Source organism: Hoplias malabaricus, chromosome 3 (assembly GCF_029633855.1).
Source record: "Hoplias malabaricus isolate fHopMal1 chromosome 3, fHopMal1.hap1, whole genome shotgun sequence".
Lineage (NCBI taxonomy): Eukaryota > Metazoa > Chordata > Actinopteri > Characiformes > Erythrinidae > Hoplias > Hoplias malabaricus.
In genome coordinates this window covers 22,042,862-22,061,928 of record NC_089802.1, presented here as the reverse complement: position 1 = coordinate 22,061,928, position 19,067 = coordinate 22,042,862, and the positions used below count along the sequence as shown (strand labels likewise).

The window sequence follows — 19,067 nt, the reverse complement described above, 5'->3', positions numbered from 1 at the left end:
AAGAAGTGCATTTGGCACACTTGTACTTGAATTTTGCATTTTTACTTGAGAGAAATTGCAGAATGACATACAACAATGCTCTGCTTCCTTATGCATTATTGCATAAGATTCCGTAGCTCCTTCAGAGGCAGCAGTCATAAATTAAGTGTGCAGGAATGTGCTTCTTTTTGTCCTTTCAGAGTGGGAAAGTGACACTCTTATCTTTGTTCTTCAGTGTGGTCCACCCCCATGGGTGACAGAGTCCAACCTAAGCACTTCCAGCTACACAGAAATACAGTAATTCACTTTTCTACTTTGCACGCATATGAATTTGAGTAACACCACCTATTCTTAATTCATAGGGTTTAATATGATGTCGGCCCACCCTTTCCAGCTATAACAGTTTCAACTCTTCTGGGAAGATTTTCGACAATGTTTAGGAGTGTATTTATAGGAATTTTTGACCATTCTTCAAGAAGCTCATTTGTGAGGTCAGACAGTGATGTTGGACAAGTAGGCCTGGCTCGAAGTCTCTGCTCTAATTCATGCTATAGGTGTTCTATTCGGTCAGCACCCTATGCAGGCCAGTCCAGTTCATCCACACCAAACTCGCTCATCCATGTGTTTATGGACTTTTTTGTGCACCGGTGTACAGTCATGCTGGAACATGGAGGAGCCATCCCCAAACTCTTCCCAGTTGGGAGCATGAAATTGTTCAAAATCACTTGGTAAAATGAAGCATTAAGAGTTCCTTTCACTGGAACAAAGGAGCTGAACCCCATACCATAATCCTCTTCCACCAAACTTTACGCTTGGAAAAATGTAGTCAGCCAAGTACTGTTCTCCTGATTTGTGAAGCATGATTCGTCACTTCAGAGAACACGTCCTCACTGCTCTAGAGTCCAGTTGTGGTGTGCTTTAGATCACTGCATCCAGTGCTTTGCTTTGCACTTTGTGGTGTAAGGCTTGGATGCAGCTGCTTGGCCATGGAAACTCATTCCATGAAGCTTTCTACGCACTGTTCTTGAGCTAATCTGAAGGCCACATGAAGTTTGGAGGTCTGTAGCGATCAATTCTGCAGAAAGTTGTTGACAACTGGGAAGCTGTGACCCAATGGTTAGAGAAAAGATTGTTGGTTCAATTCCCATGCCTTTAGGAAAATTGGAGGCGGTGGGAGTGAGGGAACAGCATTGTCCTCCCTCAATCCATGACTGAGGTGCCCTTGAGCAAGGCATCAAACACACAACTTCTCACTAGGTGCCGAGATGGCTGCCCGCCGCTCTGGGTGTGTGTTCACAGTCCCAATTGCACTAGTGTGTTTTCACTGCTACAAATGGGTTAAATGCAGAAGACACACTTTGTTGTACATTGCACAATCACATTTCATTACATTTCTTTCCCAAATGTTTGTTGAAGCAGTCTGCATGCTTGATTTTATACACCTGTTAATATGGATGCAATTAGAACACCAGAACATCAATGATTTGGATGGGTGAGTGAATACATTTGGCAATATAGTGTATGTGGAAATTAGTTTCAGGGTATGTCATGTTCTAAGGTTTGCCTGGTTAGTAGTGTGTGTCCCACAATATTTGCAATTTTATTTGATCAGAGTAACAGGCTGGTTCCTCTTCTTTTAGTTCAGCATTGAAGGAGAGGTTATGCCTTTAAGACATATCCTGCTAAAATGCACTCATTGTCCATTTTATTAGCTCCACTGGCCATACAGAAGCACATTGTCATTCTAGAGTTACAGACTGTGACATCTGTTTTTCTGCATACTTTGTTATCCCCATTTCACCCTGCTCTGAGGACTCCCACAGGACCACCACAGAGAATGGATGGTGGATCATTTTCAGCTCTGCAGTGGCATTGACAGTGTGTGTTGCACTGGTAAGAGTGGATCAGACATAGCATAGCTGCTAAAGTATTTAATGCCCTCAGTGTCACTGCTGGACTGAGAACGGTCCACTGGTCCACTGGTGAAGGGCTAGAGCTGGGATGCCCAAAGTCCGGCCTCCGTAAGATTTTAATTGGCCTGCGGCATAATTTTTAAGAATACATCAGTAGTGGCCCACTGGCACTTGGCAGTGTTTTATTTTACCTTATGGTGGCAGCAGTGCGCTAAAGTGTAGGATATTGCACCACTGTGTTAATGAACTAAGCTAAACTTAAACACCATTTACTTACGCCAGTAAAGTAATTCACAAAACAATATTTGGTGATGGTTTGCAGCAAAAAAAAAAAAAAAAGAAGCAAAGTTGACAGTGAGAACCAGCGACTTCAAAAGAGGGAAGTATATGCAGTAAAATGTTGGATTTTGCACTCTTTTGTACAGAAGCATATAATTTCGAGATATTTTGTCCTTTTAACAACACACTTCCGTACTTTTGATATCCTGCAGCAGTTAATGCTGTAAAATTAAATCCATAAGTTAATAAATATAAACTGTTTTGTAAATATGTGTTTTTCATATTTTGAATACACTGTTATAAATAGTTTATGAATAATATATTTGGAAAGAGAGACTGGCCCTTAAAAAATATGATCCATTTTGGCCCCCTTTGAAAAAGGTTTGGACACTCCTGGACTAGAGGGTAAAGGTTAGGATGACCATCACAAACTGTGCAGCAACAAATGAGCTGATGTCTCTGACTTTGCATCTACAAGATGGACCAACAAGGTAGATGACTCATACCAACTCAACACACACTAACGCACCACCACATCAGTGTCACTACAGAGCACTGCTGAGAATTATCCCGCAGCCAAACCATACCTGCTCTGTGGGGGTCCTGAATTTGATGAGCAGGGTGAAATGACGATAAGAAAGTAAGCGGAGTAATGGATGGACTACCATTTTTAATTGCAGATTTTACAAAATGCTCTTGTATGGTAAGTGGAGCTGATAAAATGGACAACAAATGTAGTTACAAGGTAGGTGTTCCTAATACAGTGATTGTTTTTGTTATTTTTTTATTAAAACAAATATATTAAAAGAACTGGTGATGAATTAAGTTTTGATTAAATCATGTGATCTATATTTTGTTGAAGGGTTCTTTTTCATAAATGATACATCAGCTGAACATTGTTCTTACCTAGACCTACAATCTCAGTGTAGTGCCACTCACTCACAAGTTACACAAATGAATCAGATGTTGACATGATCATCCATAGAATTGTTTATTCAGTCAATAGAAATTAGACAGTTGAATAAAATGCAGCAGTATGTGGCCCATAGAAATAAAAGCAAAAACAGAACTGCACAGGGAGGAATACTCTGCTGCTCACACAAATAAACTTCTTAATACAACTACATTCATGGTAAAGTAACAATTAAAGTGGATGTAGGCCTACATTAGGAATTATAATATTAATACACTGCTAACAAAAATAAACACATTGCTACATGCAGTTGTAATTTTCATCTTTTAGAATACTGTCACTGGTTTGCCAAAGGAAATGCTGAGATAAAAATAGATGTGGTTTTTGACACAAGGATAGGCAATAAGTAAAATCATGCATTTGGATTTAAGAAATAGGCTACAGAGAAATTTTTATGACCACATGACATCAGGCAGAAGGAACATTAATAATGCTAACTGAAACAATATCTCAGATGGCAAGTTGACTTTTAGTCAGCCAAGATGCATAATAAATGTACAATGTAAACAATAAACAAACAGGATGTAAACACAGTGCCATTTCATAGAGACTATATTTGTACCTATGTGTTTTCATTCAACATTGAGTTGTCACAGCAAGAGAAATCATAGTTGACAGTCAGTTTTATATTATGTACTGCAGCTCCTCATGCAGAGTTTTACAGACCGGCTTGAACGACACACAATTTGCCCAACACCAGTGTGCTCTCTTGTCTTGGAACACTCTGGTCTTAGAAAACAATAGTGACAAAACTAATGCTGAGCTGAAATGAAATATCTCTTCCTAACAGATGAAATACAAGTGACATGCTAATGAGTGACGCTTGTCTATTGTTATGGCCTGGCTGCATGAGATTGGTACAATTATTTGGTCATTTAAAAATAAATTACAGAGCTGGCCCAAATACCATCAGCTGTGGGTGAAAGAAACCTAAAGTGCTGAACATCTCATCGCATTCTCTTTCTTTTGCCACTAGGATTTTAAAAACAAATTTTTAAAGTTCGGAATTCTTTATATAAACTATATCCATATACTTTTTATTATACTGTTTTTATTTATATATATATATATAATCTTCTTTCTGCCCTGGGTAAACTTCTAGGTCATGAATTTAAACTAAGATCTTTGCTTTCATGGTTGTCCTGTAGAGTTCTTGGCACATGGATGGCAGCATTTCTAAGGCATGTTCTCACCAGGCTAAAGGTGAGGCAATTCGAGGGCTTCTGGGGTTTTCTGTAGCCTGGGTCTCATTTAGTGCTCTCTGCAAAATAGAAATTAGGAAAGGCTACATTTTACTACATTACGGCTGCACAAAATAGACAAACCATCATGATTTCCAAGACATGTGAAACCCTCTGTCATAATAACTTCTGTTATATTATGTATAATAATAAATTAAACTTTTGATAATACATGCTGGATATAAATGTTTAACATGGTTCATCATAAGCTATTTTATTGCTAATTTTTAATTGTACATTTATTTACATCCCTTTAGTATCAAGTAAGATACTTTACTTGGCAGGGCAAGGCAAGTTTATTTATGCACTATAAATAAAACTCATACAAAATGGCTTCTCAAAATGCTTTAGAGAAACACAATACTTGCCAACATATAGAAACAAAATAATAAGCATATAAATACAAGCATGTAACAAAAGCATTATTAAACAACTTAGAGCATTTTATACATTTATACATACTCCATTTCTAATAAAGAATGAAGGTGTAGCAAAACCTCATGCCAACTTAGCATGGGAGTAGGAAACACAGAAATGTAACAGAAGCCATATAAATGTAGGGATTACCTGTAGCAAAGTGACTACAAATACAGATCACCTCCTAATTAATTGATTTAGACTTTATAGTCTTTATAAGTGCAATCATTTATTCCAAACGTTTAACAGTCATTAATTAAATCATTATCTGTAACCACTTATCCAGTTCAGGGTCGTGGTGGGTCCGGAGCCTACCCAGAATAATTGGGCGCAAGGCGGGGACACACCCTGGAGGGGGCGCCAGTTTTTCCCAGGGTGACACACACGCACACACATTCGCTCACACACTCACACCTACAAACACTTTTGAGTCACCACCTACCAACGGTTTTTGGACCATGGGAGGAAACCAGAGCAACCGGAAACAGGGAGAACACACCAACTCCTCACAGACAGTCACCCGGAGTGGAACTTTAACCCACAACCTCCAGGTCCCTGGAGCTGTGTGCGAACTTTTAAGTGTTAAAATATTTTGAGTATATGCTGCTACTTACTGTGATGATGATTCATTCATTCATTCATTATCTGTAACCGCTTATCTAGTTCAGTGTTGCGGTGGATCCAGAGCTTACCTGGAATCATTGGGCGCAAGGCAGGAATACACCCTGGTGTCCTTCACAGGGCCCACGTTATATTGATGAAAATATTTTTGTTGGATTACATGATTGTTAGATCTTTTGATATATTTCCAAAATATTTTAACAACATATTTTGCAGCCCTATATTTCCTAATATTATTTCCTATGTAATGCAAACAGATGTTACAACTGCCTCCAGATTTGTACAAATATCATGTGTGGCCTCACCTCAAACTTGGAAATGAACTCAGCAAAGATGCCGAAGAAGGCTTCGGTGGTGGTGGCCTTGCTGTCCTCTCCAAAGTAGGATGCTACTTTGCTGAACTCATCCATGGATCTCTGCTGAAGAGAGTCCAGAGACTGCACAGCTTCATGGGAGTTTTCCAGGAAGCTCTAATGCCAAGGTTAGGAAAACAATATATATATATTCTCCCACTTTAAAATGACAATGCAATCTGTCTGTAAGACTTTTATTAACCATAATAACAGTCTTACTTAAAATAACTATTTTCCTACTATTTGTGAGTGGTCTTGTTTTTCCCTTATCAGTCAGTGTCATGCTAACCAGAACTGGCATCTGACAGCTGGGTTAACTGGCATGGGGAGAAGAAAGAAAGAAAGACAGAATGGCACAAAAAAAGATAGATATAGATGATAGACAGATGCTTTTAAGAATTTATAAAGCCACTCTTAAAATAATACTTTGATAAAATGTGGAATTCAGATAAATTACACTTATCTGTCATTAAGCCAAAACAAGACTACAAGATTTAGATACAAGGTAGTCATGGAATTTATTACAGGCTTAGTCATGCAAGATACTGTCACCATGCCTAATGTCGAAGTATCAGCTAGAGGGGTGTAAAATTGTTGGAATGAGCTGGAGTGCCTTTTTAGATCCAAAAAGATTTGTGTAATATCTGTACCTGACTTCATTAATATGACTGTGTCTGCATCAGATCATCGCAGTGTGTCATCACAATGTTCCAAAAACAAGCATCCTTCCCAGCCGAGTGTTATTGCAGTAAATGGGCATGAAACTGAGGTGATATGCATTTACTTTACAAAAATATTTAACAACCTTTGTTCTGTGGCAAATGCATTATCATCCTAAAAATGACCTCATCACCACCAAACTTATTTTACATCAGTAGAATTATAATAGTGTCCAAACTTTCATCTCAGTAGTAATAATGACGGCAATTCCCCTGGTCCTTATCACGAATGACTGGAGAAATATTATTTCAGGCATGAGTTCAGATACATTTTCCAGCATCATCTCCCAGATTTGTGATCAATTAATAAATTAACAACAGCTCTTTAAGGGACTGTGAAGCACTCCCTTTTAACTACCTTTAAACCTGTAATATTGTTTTTAAAATGCATGGTGATTCCATAAGTTTTCTTCAAATTTCAGTGATTCCATAATTTTACTTTTCTTGATCTAAAAGTAGGCATGGTGATGCAACAGGAGATGTTGCTGATGAGCGCGGCCTGTGTGGGAGCCTTGCATCAGGTAGCTGTCTGTGTGTGTTCCCCCTGCAGCCACTGGGGTCTGACTTGTGTATTCCTGATATCAGTCCCAAGCCTGAGTGAAATGGGAGGGTTGTTTCAAAAGGGAATCCACTTTACAACTTGCCAAGTGCCTTCTGTGCAGGTCATTTCCTGGGTTGGTGGGTGATTCATTTGGTGGCCTCTTCGCTAGGCACAGGCAAAAACTTGAATTTAAAAAATATAATTAGTTAAAAAGAAATAATTTAATTTGATTTGTTTGAAGCAATTTTCATGAAGCCAGAATTTTAACTATTAAACAAAAGCGGTTTTCGTCATATGTGTGTATTTTTTTTTTTTTTTATTTGCTGGGTAAAAGTGCCCTTCGTTTCATTGGAAAATGATGGATGAGCAGATGTCCACAACCAGGGCCTGGTTGTGGCCAGGGGGCACAGTCCTTCATAGTGTGACGCACACACATTCACACCTTTGAGTCGCCAATCCAAACTTGTGTTTTTGGACTGTGGGATGAAACCAGAGCACCCGGAGGAAACCCACGCGGACACAAGGAGAACACACCAAACTCCTCACAGACAGTCACCCGGAATGGGACTTGAACCCACAACCTCCAAGTCCCTGGAGCTGTGTCACTGCGACACTACCTGCTGCGCCACTGCACCACCCCTCTATGATATCCATTTATAAAAAAACTCAAATAACATGTTTAAACCAAAACATGTTTTGGATCAGTTGAGGCAAAGGAGAAAACTGACCAGTTTTCTGACCAATGTCTTGCTTAAATTTTCCAATATACACTTTTTGGAGATTGTGTATTTATCTTAGTCTATTTATTTTTTGAGTGTGTGTGAGCATTGAGCAAGGATACATTCATCACTGCTGCAAAATGGTCTTCTGCTGTGGCTGGAATTTTCAGACAGGCTGTTCTGATCTCTTGGATGGTGGAATGGATATCGCAGAGATCAGCTGTAATGGTTCTCTGGTTGACTGTAAGTAAAGACAAAAACAGTTAAATTGGGTATGATTCTGCTATCATAACACATGCTAGTAATTTAAAGTTGTGGTGTGTAAAATTTAGTGGCAACTATCATCCTTCCCTTTAAATGCTATGTGAAAGGCGTTTTCTAGAGGTAGTGGTTGGTTTGTCCATTTAGGGCTACTGTAGTACCATGGCAGCACAACATAGAAGCCTATGGTGCAAGAACTATTTTTAAGTGAAGGAAAACAGTAGTTTCTGCTTGTAGATCCTACTTGTAGATCTAAATCTTACACACTGCAACTTTAAGTTCGTTGAACATCTGCAACAAAAGAAATTCTGATTTCGCAATTGTAATATGTATGTGTAAACAAATGACACACGGTATAAATATTACATTAGTTAACTATTTACCTTTGGCAGCAAGTGGCACTGTTATTAGGTCTGCTGCAAAGCTCAGAAGTTCAGGAAAGTGTTGGCATAGAGATTTGGCTAAAATATGGAGGAAAGTTGATTTCCCGTCAACTGTTTTTGTTGTACTGAGCTGTGGAAAGACATTAGTTAATATTCCAAAATATACCAAGAGAAATACACCTTATGTTCTTCAAGACATTATTATGAATAAAATGCTGACACCATAACTTATAGTTTATAATTAAACCTACTGTACCTCAGTAAGGAAATTGATTTTAAAGCCTGTAGTTTTATTCGTCTTGGGTTGTCCATTATTAAGATAGTTCCCCATTGCTAAAACAAACTGATAAAAATAAATAAATAATGAAATATCATGAAATTTGAACATTAGTCAAAATATACAAAAACTCAATAAATATATATGTAAACATTGTAGATTGCTTCATGATTCTTTTAACATGTTTGGTAGCTACTGTAAAATTACTCTGATTATTCATTCATTCATTATGTATAACTGCTTATCCAGTTCCAGAGCCTACCTGGAATCATTGTGAGCAAGGCAAGAATGCAGCCTGGAGGGGATGCCAGTCATTCACAGGGCAACACAGACACATTCACTCACACACTCACACCTACAGACACTTCTGAGTTGCCAATCCACCTACCAACATGTGTTTTTGGACTGAGGGGGGAAACCGGAGCACCCGGAGGAAACCCATGCTGAGACGGGGAGAATACACCAAACCTCCTTGAACCCACAACCTCCAGGTCCTGGAGCTGTGTTTACTCTGATTAATGTTTTGCTATTTTGGTCTCTAAAAGTACTTTACCTCCAGAATCTTTGCCAGTTTCTTGCTGTTTTTCAGCTCTAAGGAGGCTTTGTAGATGCACTCATAGCCAACACGCATTTCTTCAGTTTTCTCCTGCAGGGTGGTCTTAAATAAGAGGCTCCGTAATCTGGTTTTGTACTCAGGCACTAACAACATCTGGAACACACACATAAAACAGCAGACACCCATAAACTACTACAAGTGATCTTCATTTCCACGGAAGAGTTTTCTCTCTTTTTTTGCTGACTCTTATGGAAAAAGCTTTATTGGAGGACACAACTATGTCTGCGTACCTGAAGGACAAACTGATCAGGTTCACTGAGTTTGGAAGGGTCCTGGTTGAACTGCCGGAACTGTTTGACCTCCTCGTCATCAGGTGCATAGAGCAGCAGCTGCTTGATATGTGATGGCTCCAAGCGTTCTGTGGTCATGGTCATGAGGGCCTGACGCAACTCTGCCGGCGACAACTTCAGATGGGCAATGAGTATAGCTGGGTAGAGCAGTCAGAGAAAGTAAGCACACATAGATCAGGCTGGTTGCTACATAAACATTAGACTTAAGCTGAGCTTTGGAACACACATTTGGCTCAGTTTTGCACTGGAGCCATGACTCTAATGTAGTAATGGAATCTATGGAAATGTATTAGTACCATGCAAACTGTACACCTAAATCTTCCCACTCTGCCTCACATTTTGTGATATCAGCTAATCTTGGTTATATGGCTTCTGATGCTGTATGAAATGTTGCCATCCATAAGAACAGGCAAAATACATACACTGCATGGCTAAAAAGGGGCTACAACGCAAAGAACAATCAAAGATTCCAGATGAAGCTTACACTTCTTGACCCCAGACCTAGATATATGACATCAGCAAGAAGTAGTCTATTTTAGTAAGGTTTTAGTAATCAGTGGTGGCATATTATTTCAGAGTACAGTGGTATGTTAATAGACCTGTTAAAAGCCTTAGTTGAACATGGGACATATTGTAAAGCTTCATGACCAAAAAAATATTTTACGTAGTAGTGTCAATAGATAACATTTTTTTGTGTGTGTGTTAATCATAATGACATGCTGTGATTAATCATGATTAATCGCAAGTTAAAATGATAGTTTTTTCTTTTCTTTTTGTTTTTTGGAAAGGGGATTAAATAAATAAATGTTTAGACTGGTATGCAAGACAAACTGGTTAAAGGAAAATTTTCTTTATACTTTATTACAACATTTTAAAGTACATTTTATGATATTTGAATCTCTTAACATGCTGTGTGGCAGATTCAGGGAGAGAGTTAACATCAAACACAACAAAGATTGACACAAGCTTTAATTGAGAAAATTGCTGAATATAGATAGATAGATAGAATATGTCCATTTCAGCTCAGACAATAAAACCATTTTCCATCTTCAACCACTTTTTAAGAGGTAAATGTGTGGATTAAGCTAGGTACAAAATCAAAAACAAACAAAAAAAAAAAAAACATGCTGAACGTCTTTCTGTTTATGCATGAGTGTGCATGTTTGTGTGCGTGAAAGTGAGAGTTAGTTATGAGATTTATTTTAGCATAAAATAATGTAACCTACATTCTGAAGTCAACTGTAGTGACAATGTGTTTACATCTCCAAATAAAACAGCTAATATGTTACTAGACTTTGCAAACTGGGGGAGAGGTTTGTGTGTGTGTGCGTGTGCATGGTCTATGATAACGACGTGGTCAGAGAAGTATCCACTATCTGGGATTCTTGTGTGGCAGTGAATAAGGCTCTGCCAGTCATCATCATAAACTAAGCCCAAATACCGCTTGGACACTGGTTCTGTTCTATATGCCCTTGTCAGTGCATAGTTAATATGAATGTCTGTGTTTCACTTTCCGTGATGTCACAATGCCAGTTGGTCAGTAGCAGGAAATGGCACTGTTGTAGAACACACACATTCATTCATTCATTCATTGTCTGTAACAGCTTATCCAGTTCAGGGATGGGTGGGTCCGGATGGGTGGGCCTGGAGCCTACCCGGAATCATTGGGCTTAAGGCAGACAAACCCTGGAGGGGGTGCCAGTCCTTCACAGGGCAACACACACACACATTCACTCACACACACTCACCTACAGACACTTTTGAGTTGCCAATCCGCCTACCAACATGTGTTTTGGACAGCGGGAGGAAACCGGAGCACCTGGAGGAAACCCACATGGACACTGGAAGAACACACCAAACTTCTCATAGACAGTCACCTGGAGCGGGACTCTAACCACCAACCCCAGATACGTGGAGCTGTGTGACTGCAACACTACCTACTATGCCACCGTGCTGCAGAACACACCAATATATATTATTATATATATTAGTGTATATTAGTATATATTAGTATATTAGTATATAATAGTGAAATAGTCCATAAACTAACATTTTTTTTCTTTGTTTATAAAAGTATCTTAAGGTCTAGCAGTAATTATAAAAGTAACTAGGCCACCACAAAACCAAAAGAAATGTGTTTTAAAGGTGACATGCTGTACTCCTGCACAATTTAACATAGTTCCCAATTGAGTTAATGAAACATCTGTGAAATTCTTTCATCAAAATGACACAGGGCTCAAGCACCACAGCACTATTCTCACCTTGTCTAAACACCCATTTTCCAAATCTGAAAAAAGATAATGAGCCACAGCTCAGCAACACCCCTGGTGAGCAGTGAGAAGTGTTGCACAGGAGTTCCTGTTTTATCCATTTTTGCTTGGATCTCTTTTTCTTTGGTGGTTTTATGAAATTTTAACTAATTTATTTTATTTCTCAATGCTTGTTTTCATCTTTTTAATGATACACCCTCTTTAGGCAAGTGCTTGAAGATTTAGGTGTTCAGTTTGCAATATTCTAACCGATGTGGCATAAACTTCCTTTAAATCATAGCTCCAGAATTATCCTAAAAAAGAAAAAAAAATCAGATATTACAATATTACATACATACACAATATAAATGTTTCAAATATCACCAAACTGAAATATAATATATTGTGTAAAGGGAAACCATAAATCTGACTTTTTTTCCTTTTTTTTTTTGGTAATATATATATATAAATAATATATTCACCACACAAACCCACAGGTGCTGTTTATTGATTTTCCTGACTCATTCTAGGGCACAACCTGGATGCTTCCTTTGCAAATCCACTCTGGTTTATACTCACAGGCATTGTAGGCCTTTTTATGAGAGAGAATCTCGACCACGTCTTTCTTTTTAAAGCTCTCAGGCAGAAAGTTGGGCTCTGGAAGAGAGACTGACACATTTAATTACTATGTAAGGATCAGTTCTTCTGGCACCAGCAGCGGAGACAATAAATAGGGGCTCATGAGAATAAAAAGAGATGCTGATGTGCCAGTGAAAGAGGGAGGATGATGGGTATGAAGAGACTGAAAATATTCCAGGAAGAGATGGTGTACATCATGAACTGTAAAAGCACAACATAGACAACACATGAGATATGTACTTCAAATATAAACAGTACATTATAAAATGGGAACCAGTGTTACAAAAAAGGTTGTTAAATATTTACTGGTAATTCCTGGAATGGGAATAAATGTATAAGACATGGATATGTAATGACTTTAATAAAACAGTGCTATGATAAAGATGAGTATTTATATTGCTAAAAAAGTGCTATGACAAGGATAAATAATGGAATTAATACAACAAAGCTATGATATGAATGTGTACAGATATTAATAAAAAACCCAAATACTGCTTGAACTTACTTGAGCTCCTTTGTGTTCCAAAGTGCAGCTCTAAATCAAGGTATTTCACCATGTCACTCAGTTTATTGTAATCAGGGTCATCTCCAAGCTTGCAAACAGAGAACTTTAAATTAATATCAGATAATTAGCATGACCATGTTTTGTGAAAATCCACATATAAATAGGTTCCAAATCATTAGTAGCAAATCGTAAAAAAAAAAAAAAGAATTGTATATACATTTAGAATAATGTAGAGATGTAATTGTGTCTTTATTGATTGAGAAAGGTGTATATCTTTCATTACAAGAAAAATATGTAACATGGTGACTGAATCTTCAGGCAGATAACTTGACAGCATATTCATATTCAGCTCATTCATATTTATCATTGGCTTTTTGATATTCCAAAAAGTGTTCATGCGATATTTCAGTCATTAAATATTTGTTTTATAATATTAGTAGTGAAAAAGTGGTTTTAATGTCTTAATCTGTCTGTATCAGACTCACACACCTGTCCCCAGATGGTGCCCTCGGAATTCTCAACTTGCTCCCAGCGGAGTCTCTTAACACTCATGTGGTTGGTGTCAGAGGCTTGAGGACTGGTTTTTGGAAGTGGTGGAGGGTCACAGGGTGGGGGCAGTGGGGGTGGTGGTGGTGGGGGTGGGATCTTACTACAGAGTGTAGTCTCATGGCTCTTATGTGGGGGCTGGGGGGAGTGGCCTTGGGCTTTAGGTAGTTTGGGTGAACTCCGGGGAACGGAACTCTGCTGGCTCTGGTAGAGAGACTGGGCCTGGTGCCTCAGTGGGGGGCGGGGTGATGCTTGAGATGGCAGAGGGGATATATGTGTGGAGGACTGCAGGATAGGGTGGGCTTTGGGCTGGTGCAGCTGGTGGGTAGGCTGGAGAGCAGCAGGTTGAGGAGAGGGCTGCCGGGCCTGCTGGAACCTGCTGTCCTCACGTGTAGGCAGCACTTTGTGCAGTGATGGCCGGCTGGTCTGGAAAAAGCAAGGTGGGGGAGGCGGAGGAGCGATGATGGGGTGGTTCTGAAAGGCAGGGGGCGGCTGAGGTAGGTGCTGTGGAGTGAGGCATATAGGAGAGGGTGGGTCAGTAAATTGAAGCGGTGGGGGTGGAGGTGGGGGGCTCTGGGGTGGGGGTGGGATATGATCCGATCCAGATGAATACGTCACCGAGGTTGAGTCATCACTGCTATGATCCTCACTGCTGGCACTGCTAAGTTGACGGGACATGTTCTCCTGATCATCCTGGAAACTCATCTGGGAAAGAGACAATTGTTTACATTTGTTAGTAAGTTGAACAAGTGTAGGTTTAAGTTATAGGTTGAAATAGTTAGATATTGTGGCCTATTCTCTCAGCTCCACAGACAGGAGCAGTTTGTAATTCTACAATTACAGACTGTAGTCAATCTCTTGCTCTGCATACTTTGTTTCCTCCTTTTTACAGTGTTCTTTAATGGTCATGACCCCCACAGGACCACCACAGAGCAGATATGATCATTCTCAGCACAGCAGTGGTGTGTCGGCAATGTACTGTGTCCATTGATGAAGTTCTAGAGGATGAACAACACAAACTGGGCAACAGATGAGCTACTGTCTCTGACTTTACTTCTACAAGGAGGACCAATGAGGTTGGTGGGTCTAATAGAGTGGACAGTAAGTGGACACAGTGTTTAAAAACTCAAGCAACACTGCAGAGCTGAGAATGTTCCATGACAAATATCATACCTTGACTACACATTGTTCCTGCATAACTATGCTCCCCAACCTTCTCATAAATCATTTACCAACATTATTTGCCAAACAAGAAAATATTAAATATATTTTGCTTATTTTGCCAGGCTCTAGTGCTCTAGTGTTTGATATACACCTCTTCATAGTCATTCTCGCCCCCAAAGTAATCATCCACGATGGTGACACGATGGCCAAGCTGTTCGCTGAGAGCATCTAAAAACTTGTCTGTATCCCGGCTGCGGGGTGGCCTGGAGAAAGTAAAGAGTTTTCTGCGGCGGGATAGGGGGCTGGGGGCCTCTTCCAAGTGTTGAGGGGAGGTAGGAGGGCTGTCTAAGCTAACGTAGGGATTGGAGTCCACACTTCCTGGAGAAGGGACAGTCTGCTGGTACAGTTCTGAGCTAGGAAATGGCTCCTTCCAGGACAGAGAGAGGCCTGACTTTCTGTTCCCTGGAAAGAACAAAATGAAGGACATTACCAAATGCTAAAACAGAAAGAAAGCAAGGAGATAAAACAAGTTACCAGAAATTACTTAAAACTTTAGTTAATGTCAAGCATGTGTCCATGCCTGTAACTGGGAAACTATATTTACTTACAATTGATAGGTCATTTCACAGTTGCAGCACCATTCAATGTTCAATAAGTTTTCATGTGTTTTTTGCTATAAATACTACCAACAAGTTAAATATGTCTATGTTATCACTTTGAGATGGCTGGCTGCACAGATGAGTCAGCTTTCTGCAATTGTGCTGCTTGTAGAAGATGAATACCTGACAATGCACTTCATGTTCTCATATTGTCCAACCAACTGATTCTTGGTCTTCCACGTCTTTTCACGAGTCCTTTCACGTGTCCCATCATCACAGTGCTTTCAATATTGTCATGTGAGTGCCTCATCACATGCCCAATGTAACGTAACTTGCAGGATTTGATGTGGTTCAGTAGCTGTTTTTCTGTTCTGGCCTACTTGTTGACTTGCTCAGTGGTCATCATCTTAGTCCATGAGATTTTGAGCAGTTTTCTGATGCACTTGTTCTCAATGCCTGAATGCGTCTTTCTTCCTCTTTCTTCAATGTCCAGGCTTCATCTCCATATGTAGCTAAGGACCATACCACGGCCTTCATTAGTCGAAGCTTGGTGATGGTGCTTATTGATTTGTTTTTCCATGTTTGTGTTAATCATCTCCATGCCCATTGCTATTCTTGACTTCACTTCTCCAGCATATTCTGCAGTATTCAATATTTTACTTCCCATATATAAAAAGGACTGTTGAAGTCTTCTGCCTTCCACCATAATTTCCTGTATATTTTCGGAGTTTGTCATTACTTTTGTTTTTGATGCATTTGTCAACAAGTTAAATATATATTATTATTACATTATACCGCATTTAGGTCTGAACCTGCAATGTAACTGGCTGAGAGACCAGGAGTGCCAATATTACACGATAATAGCATTCTCACCAAAGCTCTTCAGGTATCACTCCGCAAAATACATGTAACCTAGCAACGACGGCAGCGCTTACAAGACAGAGCTGTGCCTGGACCCAACGGCGATCCGGTTAATTTTCCTTTTGCGCACTTTGTTTTGAACAGAGTAAACGGTTATGGCGCAGTGGACAGTTATCTGCTTTCTGATGTGTAAAAAAAAGAGAATCGGAAATAAATACAAAGTTATTGGCTACGTCTATATGGTTTCTGTGATTGTGTTTAACTCGAGTCGAGGCGCGTCTTATTTCGTTCACCAGCTCGGCAGCACGGCTCTGGGGCGATACTCCAAAATACTTACTATTAACTTAGAAAGATGTATGATATATATGATTCATATAAACATAGTTTAGTGTATGATATATATCACTACAATCTGAATCCACTGTAAACAATCGTTAAACCATGACATTTTATTGACTTGATGCGTCATGATTTGGACAGAGAGCAGCTCTGAATAATGCACCGCGGTAAAGTTGGCTCAGCGTTCGATATTCGCCAGACATTCACCCACAAATGTCCGATATTCGCCAGACATTCACCCACAAATGTCCGATATTCGCCAGACATTCACCCACGAATGTCCTGGTTATTACAAAAAACAAAATGTACACGCCAAATGACTATTTCAGTGCAATTACTACATATTGTGAACGTATTCACACACACTGGCGTTCAATGTTTTTACTGCTGTAAGATGTGAAAATATCATTATGTGATTTACAGATGAGTTCTTTCTGGCGGGGAAGCGCTTTAGCGACGCAACTTCTTTTCAAAATAAAAGTCTTGGGTATGAGCCATTTAAATATCAGCATTTAAATACGTAAACCCTGTAACACACTTTTGAAAGCTGATTGAACATCAGCTTCCCTATATGTTGTATGTAAACCTTGTAACAAATTTGTGAAAACAGATTCTATGTCAGATTTTCTAGATTTTCTGTTTCTGAACTAGGAAAAATGGGTTTCACAATGAAACGACATGACCCACGGACCCAATTTCAGTCCTATGATGTAGTACACCCAAGGACCAATACATTTCATGCTCATTTGGACATGTGAACCTTTTAAAAAATTCGTGAAATCAAATTCTATGTCAGATTTCCTATATTTTCTATGGGTTGACGGGTGTCACAATTCAATGACATGACCCACGGACCCAATTTTAGTCCTATGATGTAGTACACCCAAGGACCAATAAATTTCATACTCATTTGGACTTGTGAACCTTGTAACAAATTTGTGAAAACACGTTCTATCCGAGATTTCCTATATTTTCTGTTTCTGAACTAGGAAAGATGGGTTTCACAATTAAATGACATGACTCACAGCCCAAATTTTGGGCCTATGGTGTAGTACACCCAAGGACTAATACATTTCATGCTCATTTGGACATGTGAACCTTGTAACAAATTTGTGAAAACAAATTATATGTCAGATTTCCTATATTTTCTATGGGTCGATGGGTGTCACAATTCAATGACATGACCCACAGCCCCAATTTCGAGCCTATGATGAAGTACACCCAAGGACCAATACCCTTCATGCTCATTTGGACATGTGAACCTTGTAACAAATTTGTGAAAATAGATTCTTTGTCAGATTTCCTATATTTTCTGTTTCTGGACTAGGAAAGATGGGGATCACAATTAAGTCTTCGAACTGCACATTTTATTTAGGTTGGTTGTAGATGCTCTAAAATATATATTTTTGAACATAAAATTATGCACTATCCTGCTGAACTACAGGAACTGTTATTTAACCATTTACATCAACACACACAGGGACATATTACACATCAGGGCAGTGTGGACAGTGCAGGTCCTGTCCAGTTTGAGAGAATGTCTCCCATTCTTCTGGTGTCATTGCCAGACATTTGTGGTGGAACCAGAAATTGCACACATTACACTGTATCTGCAGAGTAAAAAGAAAAAAAAGAGAGCAAAAGAAACATGTAATTGACTGTTATTTAGAGACTGACAAACGTTGATCTATTACAACAAACTGGAATACTGACCCACTGTGTATAACAGGGATAAGACCTCCGTGCGCACATGTGGCATAATTCATCCAGATTATCTGAAATAGGTAATTTTGGAGAGAATTCAATTAATATGACATTTTAACTGATTTCTATATCTGATTTTTATTTTAATATATATTATAAATTGCTGTTCACTCCCAGTGTTTTTGATTATTTGTAGGATTCAAGCAAATTATTTTGTACATTTTCATACATCACACTAACCTTGGGTTTCCCAAACTGTATATTTATTTTTAAATCAAATATTTCAAATAACATTTTTTATAACATGATGAACTTTGCAAGTAAGTACCTTTCTTTCTATTCCTAATGTAACACATTGTGCAGCAATGAATGTAAGTTATTGGAACTTCTACTTGCAAAGTTCATCACAAACTGAAGCAGCTGTATTACAACAGGATCATTAGAGTTGGGAATTTATGGAAACTATTCATCAAGAGAAAAATTTTATTTGAAATATTTGATTTAAAAATAAATATACAGTTTGGGAAACCCAAGGTTAGTGTGATGTATGAAAATGTACAAAATAATTTGCTTGAATCCTACAAATAATCAAAAACACTGGGAGTGAACAGCAATTTATAATATATATTAAAATAAAAATCAGATATAGAAATCAGTTAAAATGTCATATTAATTGAATTCTCTCCAAAATTACCTATTTCAGATAATCTGGATGAATTATGCCACATGTGCGCACGGAGGTCTTATCCCTGTTATACACAGTGGGTCAATATTCCAGTTTGTTGTAATAAATCAACGTTTGTCAGTCTCTAAATAACAGTCAATTACATGTTTCTTTTGCTCTCTTTTTACTCTGCAGATACAGTGTAATGTGTGCAA

The 19,067-nt window shown here is 38.8% G+C and overlaps 1 protein-coding gene across 4 annotated transcripts in view; it reads right to left on the bottom strand.

The window, feature by feature from the left end:
* Positions 1 to 3,157: 3,157 nt before the first annotated feature.
* grid2ipb (glutamate receptor, ionotropic, delta 2 (Grid2) interacting protein, b) overlaps positions 3,158 to 19,067 on the bottom strand; it is a 49,591-nt gene continuing 33,681 nt past the window's right edge. For 2 of the 4 annotated variants that reach the window (XM_066666189.1, XM_066666191.1), the window contains exons 13-23: positions 14,837 to 15,147; positions 13,465 to 14,226; positions 12,976 to 13,063; positions 12,411 to 12,488; positions 9,523 to 9,719; positions 9,230 to 9,385; positions 8,656 to 8,742; positions 8,400 to 8,529; positions 7,878 to 7,996; positions 5,729 to 5,893; positions 3,158 to 4,405 (exon numbers count right to left, since the gene is read on the bottom strand). In XM_066666189.1, coding sequence (XP_066522286.1) covers positions 4,334 to 4,405; positions 5,729 to 5,893; positions 7,878 to 7,996; positions 8,400 to 8,529; positions 8,656 to 8,742; positions 9,230 to 9,385; positions 9,523 to 9,719; positions 12,411 to 12,488; positions 12,976 to 13,063; positions 13,465 to 14,226; positions 14,837 to 15,147 — 2,165 coding nt within the window. In that variant the 3' untranslated portion in view covers positions 3,158 to 4,333. Of the gene's footprint in view, positions 4,406 to 5,728; positions 5,894 to 7,877; positions 7,997 to 8,399; positions 8,530 to 8,655; positions 8,743 to 9,229; positions 9,386 to 9,522; positions 9,720 to 12,410; positions 12,672 to 12,975; positions 13,064 to 13,464; positions 14,227 to 14,836; positions 15,148 to 19,067 lie in introns of those variants that run through there. The other 2 variants (XM_066666190.1, XR_010801961.1) reach the window with 2 other exon arrangements.